Source organism: Cebus imitator, unplaced genomic scaffold (assembly GCF_001604975.1).
Source record: "Cebus imitator isolate Cc_AM_T3 unplaced genomic scaffold, Cebus_imitator-1.0 Scaffold222, whole genome shotgun sequence".
NCBI lineage: Eukaryota > Metazoa > Chordata > Mammalia > Primates > Cebidae > Cebus > Cebus imitator.
The window spans coordinates 1,509,646-1,530,614 of record NW_016107537.1 but is presented as its reverse complement, the minus strand read 5'-3'; the positions used below and the strand labels follow the sequence as shown (position 1 = coordinate 1,530,614).

The following is a 20,969-nucleotide window of genomic DNA, read 5'->3' as shown; positions in this document are numbered from 1 at the left end:
CCTGCAGCCACTGGAGAAGCCACTCAGCCGCGTCTCTCGCCACCCGTCCCCGCCACTAGGCTGCCGCCTCCGCCGCTGCACAGGGAACTGTGGAGACCCGCCCCTGCATGTGATTGACGGGCAGTCTCATCCAATGGTCAACGCGCTCAGCCCCGGCAGGCTGGGCAAGGGCCGCGGCTCGCGGAGGAATCTCTCTTGCCCTTTAGTCCCGGGCAAGGTGTTGCGGCCGGCGCCATTTTCTCGAGCTGCCTGTTTCGGGTGCCGCCATGTTGGTGAGGAGAAATCACCGTTACGGCCACTGTCCAAATCCCCGCGTCGGTGCACGCCGCCCGCCCGCTCCCACGCCACAGCCACCGGCGGCGAATAGAGACTAGAGCGGCAGCGCCGGCAGCGCGGGGCCGTTGCCCAGTGTTTGCAGTTAGAGCCCCACCTCTCTGGCGTGGTTGTTAATAGACTGGAAAGTCTGTGTCTGTGTCGCTCACTAGTAACCGTGAGTTTTTACCACTTCGTCACCTGTCGGCGGCGGCCGGGAGCAGGTTCCCGCAGGCGGCGCAGGGGTCTTCCCCGCGCCCCGCCGCCGCCGGCCTCGCAGACCTGCCCTCCAGCCCCGCCCCGTTCTTGACCAAACATGACAGACTCTGAACATGCAGGGCACGACAGGTCGGGAACCCTTCTTGTCTGTCTTTCTGTCGGATGAGAGGAGGGGTCTGGGGCGGCGGGAGCGGGCCGGGGCCGGGCGCCTCCTGCATGACCTAGACGTCTCTGTGTGGCTCCATCAGTTCCATGACGCGCACCCTTATGTAAACCGCTGGATCGCGGCCGCGGGAGAGGTCTGCCCGGCCGCGCCCGCCTCCCCGAGTCGGGGTCGCTGCTCGCCGGCGCCGGCCCCGCCCCCGGCCGGGCACGTGCGAGCCCCCCGCCCCCCGGGCGGGCTCCGTGTGCGCCGGGCGGCTCTCAGTGTCCCGGCTCGGTGCTGCGGTCCTGCCTCTTCCCGTCCAGGGGTCGGTGCTCCCGGCCAGATAGGACCAGCCAGGAATTTTCAGGAACGGGTGTTTGATATTTGACTACTACCCGAGAACCGAGAACACGTCTGAAAAATAAACATGTTTGGTTTTCAGGAAATTTTTAAGCAGCCCCCAATTTCAGGAAATTTTTAAGCAGCCAGCTGTGGTATACAGTCTTATCCCTTGGAATTTGAGATGGCAAGTTTCAAGTTCAGTATGTTAACACAAAATAATTAGGCTTTGCAGAAACTTAGTGTAGCACAGTTTTACCCTAAAGGAAAAACTCCATGGATTATTCAGGCTAGCCCAGTTTTCTAGATGGTGTGTATCTCTTGAATATTTAACTGAGATTCTGATTTTTTATTTTTGCTCTGTGCCATAAGCGGCACATTCTTGATTCCATTCAAGTTTGGGGACATTTGCAAAGTATACTGTAGCATACTTAAATTTTGGTTAGACTTAAAATTTTATCATTCGTATGTGTTAATACGTATCTTTAATAATGAAAACGGGGGCTTTCATTAAACTTTCTGAAACAAAATTCATTGCATCTGATTCTTACTTAGAATATTTGAAAATCTCGAACCTCATAGAAGTAATCAAAAATATACATTGTACTGTGGACTATATACGTTACCTAAGTTTTATCTGTAGTAATGTGATCTGCTTGGTAAAGCAAACTAAACACATTTTTAAAACCCAGAAGCAAAAATGACAAACTGCTGAAATTTGAAATATCTAAATACCTAGCGGTCTTGAGAGGGATGAAGGTTGATATTTCAACAACTTCAATACTGCAATAATAAAAGTAGATTCCCGGAGGGCACGTCAATCAAAAGTGTGGTAATTTTTAGAAAGTAAAATGCACTCTTAAAAATGATAGATGCATAAGCTTGCACTTGGCACATTTTAAATGATTTTTAAAAAACATTATCTTTTATATTAAAAAGAACATTCTTAGAATGGGTTGACTGATATCTTGAGTAGCTTCCCACTCGAGTATCTGTGGACAAACCAATGATGGGGTTTTGCTAATGGAGCGTAAAATTCTTTCTTTTGTATGGAAGAAGGAAATCTATTCTCTCTCACAGAGTAACTTCAGTATATGGAGTTACATATTGTACATTATGAAAAAATCATGTCAAATTCAGGTATCAAAATAATTTTGCTAGTAAGGAACTGTGATGTTAGACCTTTTAAAGAATTTGAAATTTTAAAATATTGATTTAGAAGGCTGGGAGCAGTGGCTCACACCTGTAATCCCAGCATTTTGGGAGGCTGAGGCAGGCGGATCACCTGAGGTGGGGAGTTGGAGAGCAGCCTGACCGACTTGGTGAAACTCTGTCTCTAAAAATAAAAATAAAAATGTTGATTTAGAGGATAAAAAGAAAACTCTAAAGAATTCTTTGTAAGATATGTTAACAGGTTGGCAGTAAGAGCTAAGGGTTAAGATTAGTCTATTTTATTTAAAATTAGGACTAAACATATTTTCTAATGATTTCTGAAATAAAAAGGTTAGCTCCACTTATCCAATTGTTAAGAGGCATCATTGTTCTGAGGCGAAAGTGATGGTTTATTTTTTTCACACTTTTTTGGTCAGCCCACATAAAAAACAAAACAACTACATCAAAAACAAAGTGAACTAAAAGTCAGGAGAAATTCTGCAAGATCAGATCAATGGTTCTAAACCTTCCCCAGGGAACTTTTTAAAAAAAGTATTGCTGCTATTTCTGTTGGTCTGGACCTCAGCCTGGGTTTTAAGAGTTCTAAAAGCCCCCCAGGAAATTCTAATATGTGCCCAATTGAGAACTGCTATACTAGATCAGTGTTTCCTAATGTTAATCATCAAAATCACTTTGGGGAATACATTTTTGTTCTGCCCAGAGCAACTGAATCAGAATCTCTAGGGTATTTTTCATAGGCTCCCTGGATAATTCTTAAGAAATTTCAGAAAAAATGGACTAATCTGTGGGCCCTTCAAATATTCTATCCTTCCACATTATGGCTATTTTATACTGTAATGAAAGTTCCTGTGAATTCAGTGGAGAAAAATATATAAAACTTGGTATATGGAGCTAGGCTTTGTCTCAAGGATATTCTCTTTCTTTCTTTTCTTTCTTTCTTTCTTTTCTTGAGACAGAGTCTAACTCTATCACCCAGGCTGGAGTATAGTGGCAAGACCTTTGCTCACTGAAACTTCCGCCTCCTGGGTCTGGAGTAGCTGGGATTACAGGCGTGCACCCCACACCCAGCTTTTTTTTGTATTTTTAGTAGACACTCCATCTCACCATGTTGGCCAGGCTAGTCTCAAACTCCTGACCTCAAGAGATCCACCTACCTTGGCCTCCCAAAGACCTGGGATTACAGGTGTGAGCCACTGCACCCAGCCAAGGATATTCTTCTTATAACATTTTCAAAAATTAAGGTATACTGTGTGGGCAGGAAAAAAAAAATGAAGTCTATGATTTATATTTACAATTGCTTTGATTTTATACAAAATATTACTGTTTGTGTGAGAATGAGATTCTAAATGTAAATGGAATTTACAGAATGCATAATTTTTTCTCCTTTAAGGAAATAGAGTCTTGCAAGCCAGGCATGGTGGCTTACACCTGTAATCCAAGCACTTTGGAGGCCAAGGCGGGTGGATCACCTGAGGTCGGGAGTTCAAGACGAACCTGACCAACAGGGTGAAACCCCGTCTTTAAAAAAAAGAAAGAAAGAAAGAAAGAAAGAGAGTGTCGCTAATGCCCAGGCAGGTCTTGAACTCCTGGGTTCCAGCCATCCTCCCATTTCAGCCTCTCCCAGAGTGTTGGGATTAACAGGTGTGAGCCACCATGCTCAGCCTTGGACGTGTTAGATGGTGAACATGATTGTTTGCCAAATGAATAACTTAAAAAAAAAATCCATTTAGTGTACTTTCCTTTAAATATTTTCACACCTAGAGGCAAAACATTGTATTTTATAAAATGTTAATATAAAAATACTTGTAAATATACTTTTGGCTATGTAGATTGTAGTAGAGGACTTTTGCATATGCCTGGAGCCTAGTTTCTAAAAGGTCTTTGGAAATAAATAATAGACATGAAGAGGAAGGAGTTGGGGGAAATCAGAGGGGAGTATAATCCTTGTCTCTTGTCATTCAGTTGTGTTTCATTCAGTTCTCTCAGGCACAACTCCAGCCGCTTAGTTTTATATTTCAGCTGGATGTTGACCCAATTAAGACAATTCACAAACAGCTCCTGAAGATGAAATACTGTGAGTCCCTGCTTTGGGCACATCTACAGTAGAATAGGATAAGATAAATATAATCCAAGTAATTGTCGCAGAATTTTCTGAAATATGCTAATGCTAAAAGGTTTTGTAGGGCCTGTACTGGGGGAAACAATTTTAACATGAACAGTTTAAGAACTTGTGAGTCTCAAAAGAGTCTTTAATTGATAGGTGATATGGATAATACTCTCCTTTGGGAGGAGGTTTATAATGTATAAACAGCTTCCCCACCCTTCTCTCACTGTTTTCTGTCCTTCTGTACAACAAGAATAACAAAACTCCAACTAGTCAGAATCGCCAGTGGTTTATGACCCCCCCCATATAGATTGATAACTTATTAAATGACTACACTGGAGAATCTGAAGGGATGAGGATGGAAAAGATGATTATACTTTTAATTTGCAACAGGGCTTTCATTTGATGCTCACATTAATCCCACGTGGTAGTTAATTAAGGTAGTATTACAAGGTTCAGTGAGTTGTCTGAGATCTCACAAATACAGCCTAGATAAGAACCCAGGTATGCAAACTCTTACTTGCAATATTATTTCACTCTTCATTAAGTTTGCATAGCAAACTAATGGAATAAGTCCTGGGCTTTAATTCTTGAGTAGTCTGGAATTGTAACGTGTTACATTTGAGAGCAAGCTCTTCATTTTGAATAAAACCTTGGTTTTGATCCTGATCTTCTAACTTGGTTAATGTTCTTCCCCTTTTCATGATTTTTCTTATTTGTGAAATGAGGTAGTTACACTAGATCATTTTCAATTTTCCTTCCCACTTTAAAAACAATTTTAATTTTAAAAAGTTGCAGATGCCTTTTCTCAGATCAGAGTATACTTTTTGCTCTACATAATATCTGGTTTGTAAATTAGTATGTTCTGTGGAGTAAATACCTCTCCTGACTAGCCATTAATTTATTTTTGATTCCTGAATCCACTAATTTATTGTTAAAATTACTAAAGGATGTTTTTCTTTAGTAAATGTAAAAACTCATATCAGGCCTCAGGTTTAATGTTGGAAAGCACTCTGACTCTTAGGAAGACTTTTTTCCCCCCAACCTCTCATAAACAAATTGTTTCATTCATTTTAAAATTTCATTCATTACATTTTCATTTTTCAGCAGACTTACAGTGTTTCCTCTCTGCTAAATATAGTGTTAAGCACTGGCAAAACAGCTCTGGACACAACATCATGAACTTGCTCTCTGGGATCTTATACTGTAGTTACAGAAACAGATTGGTAAATACATAGTTATAGCAAGTACTATAATGGAGGTATGAACTGAGTGCTATGGGGGTACAGGTGAAGGCTTCTGGGAGACATCATGGCATAGCTAGATCTGGAGGATGAGTAAAACTTTGGCCAAGTAAATGCAGAGATAAATGAAAAGCATGGAGAAATGGCATAAGTAGGTTCAAGGATGATAAAAGTGTTAGTATGTGGAGAGTGTAGAACTATTTTGGGGAATGGGGAAAAGGATTAAATTTGGCGCCAGACTCTAAAGGATGTGGGGATCCCATTAAAGCCTTTTAAGCAGGAGAATGATTGGATGCATTTTTTGGTATGCTACCTGGGGGATAGGAGGAAGTGGACTACAGAAGGGGAGATCAGTAGAAGGAAGACAAGTTAGGAAGCTTTTCGTCATTTTCATTAAACACAAAGTACTTAATATTTAATACATACTGTTCTAGAATCAGGAATACAACAATACAGAAAAAAAATTATTGCTGTAATGAAGGTCACATTTTCTTGGGAGAGACAGAAAATAAATAAACGTGAAAAACAGATGTGTTAGATGGTGATAAAGCAGAAACGGAGATGGGGAGTCAAGTGGATATGGAGAGGGTGTTTAGGGAAGCACTTATGAAAGAGTAACAATTCAGCAAAGAGCTCTGAAATAAGAGAACAATCCAGACCCAAGACATTTGAGGAAAGAGTATCCAGATAAAGGGAGTGGGAGGTAGACAAAACCTGCACCAGGAATGAGCCTGGTATGATTGAGGAAAACCAAGGGAGCAGTGTGGCCAGAGAAAAGAATGAGCAAGGGGGAGAGTAATAAGAGAATAAACAAGAGGGGTGATAGGCAATTGTATAGGGCCCTGTAAGCCATTGTATGGACCTTGGATTTCACTCTTGAGTGACCTGGGAGCCACTGGGAGATTGAACAGAGGAGAGACAGGATCCTCTATGGTATGTGGTAAATGAGTGGTATGGTAAGTGAGTAATAAAAGGAACTGCTATGGTAATTTAGGTGACAGATGATGATGGTTTAGATGAAAATAATTGGATTGTGGATATTGTTCAATTGGTATTAGAACCAGTAGGATTTGCTGGTGGCTGGATGTGGACAATGAGAAAATAGAATGGGCCAAACCTATTGTAAACATCTAGAAATCACATGAAGACTTGACCAAAGATATTGGCAATGAGAAAGTAGACAGATAAAATTCATGAGGTATTTCTTAGCATTGATAGAGTTGGATATAAATATCTGGAGTTTTTTAGCTGATTGAAATGTTAGTTGAAATGAATGATACCACTCAAGGTATGTGTGTCAAGAGGTTATGGAGAAGAGCACAGAAGGTTTTGGAAGCCAAGGGAGGACAAAAGAAGGGACAGTTACAGAGCAATAAAGATAAAGGTTAAAAATAGGTCACAGGATATATGTTATCCTAAGTTAAAATATTTTAAGATTTGAATGAAAGGGTACTGTAAGGGTTTGCAAACTGGTGGCCTTCAGGCTTAAAATCTGCCTATACTGTTGTTTTTGCCTGACAGGATATTTTAAAATATCTGTATTTGAAGCATTTAAGGCTTGACTTGAGCTCTCTGCCTTCCACAGCCTTGTCACTCATAGTTTCTTGGCAAACTCACCACTCAGGGTGTGCTTCACTTATTTAGGGGATCTGCCTCTCTATGGTAGACATTATGACTGTTACATATTAAGTCAGTTTTTCACCTGGACAGATTAGCTACTGAAAAGAACCTCATGGTGGGTGACCTTGAATTTACCAGGTTGTGCCTTCAGTTCAGAGCTGCCAGAGAACTCTATTCTCTTGTGCATTGACGCCCTTGGAGTTACACAACACAGTAGCCCTGCTTTAGTTTTTCAGATTTAGAAACTGATCAGTGTCAGAGCGATCAGACTTAGAAATGTTAATTCATGTTCAAAAATAATAACAAGGCTAGCATTTGTTTAGCACTTGCTATATGATAGGTACTATTTTAAGTGCTTTACATGAAATTTTTTAAAAAAATTTTTTTAATTTTCTTTTTTTTTTTGAGACGGAGTTTCGCTCTTGTTACCCAGGCTGGAGTGCAATGGCGTGATCTTGGCTCACTGCAACCTCTGCCTGCTGGGTTCAGGCAATTCTCCTGCCTCAACCTCCTGAGTAGCTGGGATTACAGGCACGCACCACCATGCCCATCTAATGTTTTGTATTTTTAGTAGAGACGGGGTTTCACCATGTTGACCAGGATGGTCTCGATCTCTTGACCTCGTGATCCACCCGCCTCGGCCTCCCAAAGTGCTGGGATTACAGGCTTGAGCCACTGCGCCCGGCAATTTTTTTTTTTTTATACTTCTTACTCTGTCAGCCAGGCTGGAATGCAGTGTCACAATCTCGGCTCACTGCTGCAACCTCTGCCTCCTGGGTTCAAGCCATTCTCCTGCCTCAGCCTCCTGAGTAGTTGGGATTACGGGTGCCTACCACTCCACCCGGCTCATTTTTGTATTTTTAGTAGAGATGGGGTTTCGCCATGTTGGCCAGGCTGGTTTCGAACTCCTGACCTCAGGTGATCCACCTGCCTCGGCCTCTCAAAGTGCTGGGATTACAGGCATGAGCCACTGATGCCTGGCCACATGAATTGTTTAATCCTCACAACAGCCTTGGGAAATGGGTCCTATTATTAGACCCCCTTTGTACACGTGAGGAAACAGACAACAGATTGGTGAATTTCCCAAGATCACAAAGTAAATTAGTAGGAACTCAAAGTAACCTGACTACAGAGCCCATACTCTTATCTGAGCATATACATCCCCATCACAAGAGAATGCTAGTTTATTCAAGTAAAATAAGGACTAGAAATTTACATCACTGAGTATATTCTTTCCATGTAGAATGCTGAATGGAAAACCAAATTTCAATGGTTGCCTACTGAACAAGATCATGAGATAACAACAAGGTATTTGATTACAAATGACTAGAAGTTTGAAATGGTATTAACTCTGATAAAGTGCTAATCCCATCTCCATAATATACTTGTCAAGCAGTTACTTACATCAGTCTGCCTTACAGGATATCCTTTCTCCTGGGTAATGCTTACATGATAGTGTTTTGTACCTTTCCTTTTTCACTGCTTCCATGGCTGACCAAACTGCTCACCTCCATATTTCTGGTAGATATATTTCTTTTCATTGCATGTTAATATCTTAAATTCAGTTAGTCCTATCTTTTACTTGGTCCTTGTACCTGCCTTCCTAATCTATGTTCTGGTTTATACAGTAGAGCTTTCTGAGGACATTCTTATTCCTGATTACCTTTTTTTGGTGGTTGGGTTCTAGGAGGTGTTACTTGACTACTGCTGATGTGTACCAACCAAGAAAGTAGTTATTAAGTGACTAACAATAACAATTTCAGCAGATTATTATTACTCTTGGCAAAGAACAAGCTTTCTGTATTATAAATGATATTATATTCGTTTTCTTTTACTTTGTTTTGTTTGTAATTTGAGTTCTAGCTTAACACTAATACTTGAGATAACTCTTAATATACTTTTGTAAATCATATCTACATTCTTGAGTGACAAATAAATAACCAAGTCCCAACTAATTTCTAAAGAGAGTAAACATTAAAAGTAAACATAAAACTACATAAAAATCAATCACAGTCTATTCATAAAGTTGGTATGAAAATAAAGAACCTAGATTTGGAACCCTCATGATACTCAATATTTCACATATATCATAGTTTATAATTTCTATAACTCCATTGGGTGCATATAGACAGAGATGATATTAATATATTTATTTTATAGTTTAGGAAACAGACTTGGAAGGGCAAATAACTTGTCCAAAATGACTAAACAGCTGAGTGAGAATCACAATCTATCTTGGTACTCTTTCCATTGCCTCATAATGGTAGTTACTCTGGTATCAGATACTGGATTGGGATATTGGACATTTATAAGTGTTTTTCATTTTGGGTATTACTGAATCACAGACAATTTCATGTTAGTAATTATAAATTTATCTTGTGCACTTCTGTCTAAATCTTGAAATATACCTTTTTCTAAAATTTCAGTGTATAAGGACGTAAATAATCTTTACATTATATTTTAAGAGAATGTGAAATCAGGTCTAGCTAACTTAGATCTGTAAGTTTTTAGCTATAGAAAGCAATTCTGTTGTGTACAAGTTTCAGCCTGTGAAGGGAATTCATTGACAATGCATAGAGATCAGAAGAACTAATTTCTTGATTATTGGTAGTTAACAATAAAATGTTATTTGATCACTGGTGCTTCTGTGTGGGGTTGAGTTTTTTATAATATCTTCTGTTAGACCCATAAGGGAGGCTGTTAATTGATTTCTGCACCCTTAGAAAATATAAGATCCTCTTTAAAAATTATGTTTTGTGTAAGCACATGAAAATGGAAGTAAATAATGCATTGATATAGGAATTACCTACACATTTTGGCTGTACATTTAGTGCGCCGAATATTTCTTTTCTGAATGCCAAATGGCCAAGTGTGAAAACCAGTATTTGTCAAAGCTGGCACAGAAGTTAGTATCTTCATCCTAAACTTCTGGCTTATGTGAAGATACGAAATGTTATCCCTGAAGTTATTATAGTTTATTCTTAGAAATATTGGTAATCTTATTTTAAGAGTAGGACATTATAGTGCAGTAATGATAATTTCTCAGTGCTGCCTCTTGCTGCATTGTTCCTGTGATTGCTGTAATGCACGTACAGACACTAAATAGAAGGTCACTTTCCATTAAAGTTAGTGGAATACAAAATAGGTGGAGGAACTTTCTTCCTCTTAACATCTTTCTGTGTGTCTGTGTTTATATATGTGTGTATATAAATATGTATATACATATATAATATCTAGAGCAAAAATGATTATGTTGTACATAACTTTGGATTTTTTCCTCCTCATGAAATTCTGAAGTGACAGAGTTAACATTCTGCTTTTGTCTACAAAAAATGAAGAATCCCCAGATAAGATTTTCTCTTAGAATATTCATGGATTTTGAGTGAGTCTCAGAAAAAAAGGAAGAAAAAAAGATTTATGGCCGGGCGCGGTGGCTCAAGCCTGTAATCCCAGCACTTTGGGAGGCCGAGGCGGGTGGATCACGAGGTCAAGAGATCGAGACCATCCTAGTCAACATGGTGAAACCCCGTCTCTACTAAAAATACAAAAAATTAGCTGGGCATGGTGGTGTGTGCCTGTAATCCCAGCTACTCAGGAGGCTGAGGCAGGAGAATTGCCTGAACCCAGGAGGCGGAGGTTGCGGTGAGCCGAGATCGCACCATTGCACTCCAGCCTGGGTAACATGAGTGAAACTCCGTCTCAAAAAAAAAAAAAAAAGATTTATGGAATAAAATAATTAAAAATCAGACATAGTCTTTAGAAATGATTTTGTTTAGTGTTATGAATACTGGTATGAAAAACAACTAACTGCAGTTAAAATTATGATATAAAATCTCTATTATTCTGCTTTGTATTTTTCATTAAAGTTTTTATAATTATTTGTCATCTGAAAAAGAATTTAATATTCTTCCTAAAGTCACTAGCTAACTCTCTCAATATTATTACACTATTATTTGCCCATTTGAAAATTGTTAATTTTTTTCGTACATAAAGTAGCAAAAGAATATTTTGCATTAATGTACATTTATACTTCATCTTACATTAATGTACATTTATGCTTCATTCTCTTGCATTAATGTACATTTATACTTCATCTAATTGAGAAAATTTCAACATATACAGTCACACAAAAAGATTTTAATTCCAAGTTATATCTAAAATACCTTAAATTGGAAAATGAATATTCAGATAGTAAGAGTAAATTTTTTTTTTGTTTTGAGACAGAGTTTAACTCTTGTCACCCAGGCTGGAGTGCAGTGGTGCGATCTTGGCCCACTGCAACCTCTGCCTCCCAAGTTCAAATGATTCTCCTGCCTCAGTCTCCTGAGTAGCTGAGACTACAGGCCTGCGCCACCATGCCTGGCTAATTTCCCTATTTTTTGGTAGAGACGGTTTCACCATGTTGGCCGGGCTGATCTCAAGCTCCCACCTCAAGGAATCTGCTGGCCTTGGTCTCCCAAAGTGCTGGAATTACAGGTGTGATCCACTGCACCTAAATAACATCGGTTTTTCATACTTGAAAAAATATTTTTGGGCTGGGTGTGATGGCTCACGCCTGTAATCCCAGCACTTCGGGAAGCCTAGGCGGGTCGGTCACCAGAGGTCAGGAGTTCAAGACCAGTCTGGCCAACATGGTGAAACCCCATCTCTACTAAAAATACAAAAAGAATAGCTGGGCGTGGTGGCTGGCACCTGTAATCCCACCTATTTGGGAGGCTAAGGCAGGAGAATCTCTTGAACTCAGTAGGCAGAGGCTGCAGTGAGCCAAGATTGCACCACTGTACTCCAGCTTGGGTGACAGAGTAAGACTCCGTCTCAAAAAAATCAAATAATAAAAAAAATAAAAGATATTCTGGGTTTTTTTTGTTGTTGTTTAATGATTAATAGACAATTTATTTAAGCAAGACTACATATAGTCATCACTGCCAGACTTAATATGACAGGTTAAATGTTTGATTTAATTTTCCTTCCCGGATAAATTTTTCTTTCCTATCCCTGTCAGTTTTGAAAACATAATACCAGAAGAAGGTACCAATTCCACACAGAGCTCCCAAGAGTGAGTTTTTAGGAGTGGGTCTGAAATTAGGATAGACATTTGCTGATCTTGCATAGATCTAACGAATCAAGGCAGGATCTTCGATCAGCCCTCGGCGGTTAGATTCGTTGTACTGAAGCAGGTTTCAGCTGGGCTCTTAATAGCCAACCGCTTGGTTTGCAGGCGCTGGGTTTCCGGAAATATTTCCTATTTGGCTGGGTCAAGGGCATAGTGGCCAGGCGCAACGGTGTATACTTTGGGAATGACATCTTGGCTACCCAGTGCACAACTTTTTTTTTTTTTTTTCTGAAACGTGGGTGGCTCTGTCACCCAGGCTGGAGTGCAATGGCGCAATCTCGGCCCACTGCAACCTCCGCCTCCCCAGTTCAAGAGATTTTCCTGTCTCATTCTCTCTCGTGGCTGGGACTATGGGCGTACATGACCACGCCCGGCTAAATTTTGTATTTTTGTTAGTGACAGGGTTTTGCCATGTTGCCCAGGCTGGTCTTGAACTCCTGGGCTCAAGCGATCTGCCTGCTTCAGCCTTCCAAAGTTCTGGGTTTACAGGCATGAGCCACTGTGGCTGGCTAGATTTTAAATTACACTGTTTAGATATCATGGTAACTGAATGATGCAATCCCTGACCATGTGACATTCAGGGATACCAAAAATGACTTGAGATGGGCCAAGGCAGAATTGAAGAAGCATACTTTGGCTGAATTGTTAGGCCAAAGTAATAATTTGGAACATTTATTTTAAAAAGTCTACTCCCCCACATCTCCCAGTTGCAGTACCTTATAATTATAGTTGATCTAGTAGCAGATACTGGATTGAGATACTAGATATTTATAGACCAAATGCCCTTTTGGGATATTACTAGATAACAGGCTGTTTCATTCTGGTTCATTGTAGATTCATCCAATAAGCATTTCTAGAGAACTGTTATATGAAAATATTGTGGAAAGTATCAACTTTTAAAACTTTTGTTTTGATATCATGACACCTAGAAGATTATTTTCTGATACTCATATGCTAAGGAAATTTTATCTGAGATTTGTTTCTGTGGAATTTCTAGTTCTCCAGTCTGCACTGGAAAGCCTACATCAAGAGGATAATTGGAAAGGTAATAAATCAATTCTAGCTTAGATATCAAAGAGAGTAAATGAAATATAAAAAGAATAATTTTCAAAATGTCTCAAAAAAACTACGGCAAGCTAATTCACAGTTTGGTTTATTCACGTAATAGTCTGTTTCTGCTTATGACGAAGTATAATATATTTTAGGAATAGTGTGGTTTTCTTCATGATGTCAAGCGTACAAGCTTATGGATTATATATATATATATATATATATATTTTTTTTTTTACAGTCCAGAGGTCTTTTATTTTTTTTAACACCTATTATGCCATGAATTCATAGGGTATAGGTTCCAGCAGCTCAGGCTCCTTCCCATTGGTTCTCACAAAGTGTGCTTCTCTGGGTGGAGCAGGCTGGCGCTTCAGTTGGACCCAGGTACCTTTCTCTTTGGCTTCTTTCTTTTTCTGATCATTTTCCTTCACACGTTTTAGGAAGCTGTCTCGGCTCTTAGAGTGCTTGATGTGCTCAAAATGCACATTAATTCTCTTGGCAAGAATCTTGCCCTTGTTTGTTTACAACAATGCCAACAGTGTGCTGGGTAACATTGTAGACTCTTCCAGTTTTGCCATGGTAACATTTGTGGGGCATTCCTTTTTGAACAGTACCCATTCCCTTGATGTCTACAATATCTCCTTTCTTATAGATTTGCATATATGTGGCCAAAGGAACAACTCCATGTTTTCTAAAAGGCCTAGAGAACATGTATCGAGTGCCTCTCCTCTTTCCCTTTGTGTTCGTCATTTTGGTGAATTACTGGAAGATGGCGGTTCCGGCCGAAATGCGCTTATGGATATATTTTTAAATTCTTAATTTTCTAGGTTAATGTTCCGCACTACTGCTTCCATCTTGCATTGGATAGGGGCAGAGAATTAATAATTGTCAGATATTTTCTTATCAAAACCCAATTTGTTGGAAACATTTTGAAGGAACTCTTTGTGAATAGAATACATAGCATGCCTTTCTGTTTTCCTAAACAGACAGTTGCTGATTTATCTTTTATTTGGTTACTTTGAATCATCATTAACATCTATTGTCACCATATCCCTGTGAACACTAGATGTCATGCTCCATTTTATGTTTTTTTATTGCCTTGGGGAGACTTTGAGGATATGGGAGGTGTTCATACATACTGCTGCTGAGTGTTGCATAGAGATGGAATAAAGTACAAATCTTTCAGGAACAGACTCCAAAGTTGGTCTATTCCAGCTTCCTTTTTTTTTTTTTTAACCTATTCCAGATAGTTTTTCATTGTTATTCTCTGAAGGAAAATAAGAGAAATTTCCTCTTAAAATCCCTTCTCCTTGGATTTATATCCTTTCCCAGTTAATTCCTGTGGAAGTACTTGTAGTCCAGCATAGTAATTCTATTCAAATATGTATACTTAAGGTAAGTCACAAGGGGAAAGGAAGCTTTCATTGAGGGCTATCTACTAGGTGGTACAATGCTAGGTAATTACTTAACTTTATCTCTCACTTAATCCTTAAACAACTCTGCAGTGGTAAGGGTGATGAATTCATCCCATTTTGTAGAGAAGGAAACTGAATGTTAGAAGGATGGCATAATTTGTTCATGTTCATACAGGTAGTACATTGGGAAGCAGAATTTAAATACAGATCTTTCTGGTTCTAGAGCTTTTTGTTCTACCTTACTATGATGTTAAATAATTAGTTTTAACATGCCACTTAAGTCTAAAGCCTTAAGTAATCCTTTAAAAAAATCTTTTATTGCTGGTTATTCTTGTTTAACACTCCTGTTTTAATTTCCAGGTTCAGGTGACCTCACTTTGCCAGAACCGTAGGTCTTCATTAAATAAGAGAGTTCATTTGGTTATTGTTTGGAACCTCTTTAGGTAGAAATTCCCGTTCTGGCAGTCACCTGCTTCACTATATTCCACTCTTTCTTCTGGATATTGGTGGTGCTCAGCTCTTTTTTGAACTGCAAACCTTATTAATAAAATAGTTTTCATTTCTTTGAGCATTCCTCTTCTTGCACCTCCTGGCCCCCTACCCCTGTCCTACTGGCTTTGATGTAGAGGCTTTTATCTGGTGGGCTGTTCCCCTGAACTGAAACACACTTTTTTTTTTTTTTTTTTGAGACAGAGTCTTGCTCTGTTGCCCAGTCTGGAGTACAGGGGCATGATCTCAGCTTACTGCAACCTCTGCCTCGCGGATTCAAGCGATTTTCCTGCCTCAGCCTCTTTAGCTGGGACTACTGGCAGCACCACCATGCCATGATGAAACCCCATCTCTACTAAAAATACAAATTTTTAGTAGAGATGGGGTTTCATCATGTTGGCCAGGCTGGCCTCGAACTCTTGACCTCAAGTGATCCACTCACCTCGTGCTAGGGTTACAGGCATGAGCCACTGTGCCCAACCCTGAACCACTCTTTATCAACTTATCTGGGACCTTGAGATGAAATAAGGACCCATTTTCTGGCTTTATATGATTTTCTAGCTTCATATGGTTAAGTCTTTTTACCTCTTTTTTTTTTTTTTTTTGAGACAGCATCTCTGTCACCCAGGCTGAAGTGCAGTGGCCCAATGACGGCGTACTCTAGCCTTGACCTCCCAGGCTCAGGTGATTCTATCACCCCAGCCTCCAGAATGGCTGGAGCCACAGGCATGTACCATCACGCCTGGCTCATTTTGTATTTTTTGAAGAGACAGAGTTTTACCATGTTGCCCAGGTTGGTCTCAAGCTCCTGGGCTTGACCAGTTCACCTTCCTCAGTCTTCCAAAGTGCTGGGATTGTAGGCATGAACTACCATGCCCAGCTTTTGAAAAATATGTACAATAAAAAGTTTGGACTGTTTGTTGAGCACTTAAAAAAATGCTATTCGAGGGCCGGGCGCGGTGGCTCAAGCCTGTAATCCCAGCACTTTGGGAGGCCGAGGCGGGTGGATCACGAGGTCAAGAGATCGAGACCATCCTGGTCAACACGGTGAAACCCCGTCTCTACTAAAAATACAAAAAATTAGCTGGGCATGGTGGCGCGTGCCTGTAATCCCAGCTCCTCAGGAGGCTGAGGCAGGAGAATTGCCTGAACCCAGGAGGCGGAGGTTGCGGTGAGCCGAGATTGCGCCATTGCACTCCAGCCTGGGTAACATGAATGAAACTCCGTCTCAAAAAAAAAAAAAAAAAATGCTATTCGATTTAAAAAAAACAAACCTATAGCATCTTATAACTCCAAATCCCCTACCGTCACCCAACTGGTTTGCCCTGGTGGCCACCATTTCCTGACAAACATTAAAATAACTCCTGAGGAATTGAAGTAATTCACATTTATGACCCAGTGACACTGGCCTTGTGTTAGTTCCTATAGTATGTCATACTCTTCTACATAGAAGTTTTGCTCAGCCTATGTCTTCATTTGCAGAGGTCCTTTCCCTATCCCCTATTTCTCAGAAAAGCTCCTCATCTCAGTTTATTCACAACTTCCTCAGGGAAAGCCTTCCACACTTCCCTGACAGATGACTTTCCCCTGTTGTATGCACTCATAGCACCATTTACCTCTTTCATATACTTGTGTTGTTATTTTATATTTATTTGTGTGATTCTTTGATTGGTGTCTATGCTACCCCAAGATTAAAAGCTCCATGAGAGAAGAAACCATGTTTTTTTTCTTATTTTTTGTTTACCATTGTATCCCCCTAGAACGTGGTGAATAAATACATGTTGAATGAATGAATGGTTTTTCTTTGTTTTGTTTTGTTTTGTTTTTTAGCTAGAAGGACATAAAATTCTTTTTAATACGTATACTTTTAAAGAATTGCAGCTCTAGATATTTTGGATTCCATCTCTGGATTAAGTCTGAATGTCAGATAATTCTATATTTGTACATTAGTACTTTCTTCCTTTACATAATTGCTTTTTCTTAATTGAACTTTGGTAGTGTGCCCTTGGCTCAAATTGGCAAATGCTGTAAGTAATAAAATGTTGCTTTGATTATTTGGACACTCTTAAGGACAGTGTCTGTCATATCAGGTACTGTCCATTATGTCAGGTAATATTGTCATTATGAGGACTCAGAGGAGAAATTTCTCCCTGATGTTACTCGTGGAAAAAAAGTATGCTTCTTTGGAGCAACTGGTCTGTTTTGTCTTGGAAGCACTGTTCTCTTAGGCCAAATTTTTGTTTCTTGAAGCTCAAAGCCAGATTTGACACTCACATCTAAAATTATGTGGGGGTTTCTGGCATACCCTATGCAAACTAATCTCAGTTTTAGTTTCATCTTAATCTCTAGAATTTTAACTGTGATTATTTTATAGTTTGTTCAATAAAATACTTTTTTTTTCTTTGAGACAGAGTCTCACTCTGTTAGCCAGGCTGGGGTGCAGTGGCACAATCTCAGCTCACTGCAGCTTCCACCTCCCAGGCTCAAGAGATTTCCCTGCCTCAGCCTCCCAAGTGCTGGGACTATAGTCACCTGACACCACCCCTTACTAATTTTTGTATTTTTAGTAGAGATGAGTTTTCACCATGTTGTCCAGGTTGTTGATTTGAAGTGATCCACCCACCTTGGCCTCCCAAAGTGCTGGGATTACAGGCATGAGCCCCCATGCCTAATTCTTGGCATTAAGTTCTGATTAGTTCATTTGGAGACCAGAAATTCTCCCTTTTGTTTTATTTTCTGCTTATGTCAGAAAAGCACAGACATTGCTTAACAAAGAGATATGAGTTGGGATATGAGTGTTTGTTAAGATCAGGGACATATGGTCAACACTTCTGAGTGCCCAGACTGGGAACTTGGCAGAGTTTTATTTTAACAATCCCTTCCCCTATTTTGACCATCCCTTGGTCCTGTAGAAATATAGCAGATGATTATGTATTCACTGCTGTACAGCCTATTACCTTTGTAGGAAATCTGACTGAAGGACTTGGCATTTGGCCTGACTGACTGAATATCAGAATCTCTTTATTTTTCCTTCCTTTGGAAAATAATTTTTTGTACCATCAGTGAAATAACATCTGTGCACTGGCATGTACAACTCTGGAGACCAGGCATTAGAAGACTGTGAGACAAGAATAACCAGGATGATGATAAGAAGAGACTGGAAGTCACTTTAAATTGATCACCAAAGATTTCCTTACTTTAACCAGGAGATTAGATCTCAAGGGTCCTTCTGAGTCTACTTGGATTAGCGAAATTGTCTTTTCTTTCAGTTTGACTATAGGTTAGTCAAACTTCCCTCCACGTTCATCAGGGAATGTTAGCAATATGTCATATTTTTTTCTTGGTGTGCCATTAAGAAATCTAAAGCTATGTTGTTAACCTGTAACTGCTTGGATTAATTGTTTTAGTTTAGTTTGTTATACTTCCAGGGCTTTATGGCTTTATTTATCTTTTCAGTCGGCATTATTAACCAAGTTTTGAGAGCTTTTACAAGTTTTGTAACCCCCATGCAGGGAGATCAGTGTCCCTTCAGACACTTCCAAGTTATCATAATCTCCTGGAAGACATCAGAAGGAAGCATCTTAAATCATCTAATTATTACATTGTTACATAGAGTTATTATGTGTATATTCAAGTTAGGTTCTAATGAGGCAAATATGAGTAAATATGTTGTTGATTCAGGAAATAAAAACTAGGATAGCCACATGTAGTTTCAAAAACAAAAGAGGAATTACTTGTAACAAAAGTGAATAAATAAGAAAGCAATTCTCAGTTATCTCTTGGGAAGAGATACCTTGCATAGAGTTCAGCAAAAATTGTCATAGGACTATGGAGGACATGTCAATAATTAAAATATGTAATATTGCCCATATATTTGTACTAAGTCTCATTCCTGAAGGATTTTGTATTTGGGTTGAGGCTTTGACAAATTCTAAGACTGGCTTGATGAGTAAAACAACCAAGTAAAAATTGCCGTGGCTGTAGATAGTCAAAAAGGGGTAAGCTTAGTTTCTGCAAACTAAATAATTCCAGAGGGTGTAAGAATGTATTGGATAAAAAGACTATTAATACCACTGTTAATTTTTAAAGAGGAACTGTTTCTGAAGCTATAAAGTGAAAATGGAGGTACGAAAAGCCATCAAGATATAAATGCCCAAGGCCAAGTTTTGAGATAAACAGAAAATCACAAAAACTCATGTCAGGTGAATGGACGTGGCCCCAGTGTGACCAGACAGTATTTTCCTTGAGGGGAAATATCTACTTTGGTAGGGGTAAGGTAGGGAGTTAGTTCAAGGGTTAATCAAGAGGACTATACATATACTATTTAGGTTGAGGGAAAAGATGAGAATAGGCATGGACAGAGCCTAGATGCAGTCAAGTTATCTGTCAAGCATGCTGACAGATTCAATCAGTTTATTAATTACGTAGACAAATGGATCATCAGCATGGTATCAGCTCATCATGACCCTCATCCTGCAGGATAACACTGAAACCAAACGGGGCCAGATAGGTTAACATGAGTGATGGGTACTCTATTGCTGAGGAAAGGTTTCCACCCTGTAGCTAAGCAATTTTTTAGCCTACAGCTATATCCTGAGAAGTGGCAAGGTGGTGAATCTCAGACCTCATGGAACAAGGGAAGGTGGATGAGAAACTGCCTTCTAGCAGGCTCCCACAAAATATGGAGGTAGGTAAGAAATAGCCTTGTAGCAGCACCTCACAAGTCTGCCTATCTTTCCATATTCTGAAGGAACACAGGGCATTCTGTCAAGGCTTAGGTCAGCCTATTGTTGGGCTTACCCAAGTGGCCTGTGTGGAGACATGCAAGTTTTCCAGGGCACCAGTACAGAGCAGTTACCCTACCACATCATCCATAGTAAGGAAGAAACGACTGTGAGAATTAGTAGAAAAGCATGAAAAGAAAAATGTTACAAATAATCTTTTCAAACATCTAGGATACTTTGTTCTGTTGGTTTTATAATAAGCAGTCTACTTTTACTAAGTTGTTTGTTTCTGGACTGGAAAGAAATCCTAGAGATTCTGACATGGTCACTTGGTATGTTCTGAAATTGTCTTTTTTATGCTGTTCATATTATCCCAAGAAATTTGCGTTCATGGGTAATGTCTTTGTGCTATCATCTATTAGGAGTACTTGTATAGTCTTTTATAGAGGCTTTTGTGTTTCTTCCAGAAGACTCAGTTTCTGATCTGTAGCTTGTAACAGGAGCCTTTAGGCAAGCATAAAGAAAAAGCAGAAACTACCTGTGGAGGTAAGACTGAGTAGTTCAGGTTAATTTATTTTAATAGCCAGCAATATCAGAATGGAAAAAGTAGAATCCTCTATTAAGGCATAGCAGTTTATAAAGATTTAGTGAATAATTACCTTAGAATAAGAACATCATGGATGATGAGGGTACTGACCATTTTCAGAGTCTTGAGTTGCTATACCATAGTGTATTATGATTTTCCCCAGTTTTCTGCAATCTAGATATTTAAATCTAGAGAAAAAATATTTTTAACTTTTTAAAAATAACAGCTTTATTGAGATATATTTCACTTTTAAAGCGTACAGTTCACTGGTTTTTAGTATATTCAGAGTAGTACAATCATTACCACTATTTACTTTTAGAACATTTCACCACTCCACAAAGTAACCCTGTACCCATTGGCAGTCACTCCATTTTTCCCTCTAGTCTACCTGGCAACTCCTAATCTACTTGGTATCTATATAGATTTGCTTAAGAGA

The 20,969-nt window shown here is 39.5% G+C and overlaps 1 protein-coding gene and 1 pseudogene across 2 annotated transcripts in view; one reads left to right on the top strand and one right to left on the bottom strand.

Annotated features, from left to right (window-relative positions):
* The first annotated feature begins 219 nt into the window (after window positions 1-219).
* Window positions 220-20,969, top strand: part of ZC3H6 (zinc finger CCCH-type containing 6) — a 64,919-nt gene continuing 44,169 nt past the window's right edge. The window contains exon 1 of the mRNA XM_037727199.1: window positions 220-660. Within this exon, the coding sequence (XP_037583127.1) occupies window positions 629-660 (32 nt within the window). The 5' untranslated portion in view covers window positions 220-628. The remainder of the gene's footprint in view (window positions 661-20,969) is intronic.
* On the bottom strand, window positions 13,592-14,124 carry LOC108318644 (annotated as a pseudogene). The gene has a single exon (XR_001831213.2). The product of XR_001831213.2 is annotated as a 60S ribosomal protein L21-like (transcript).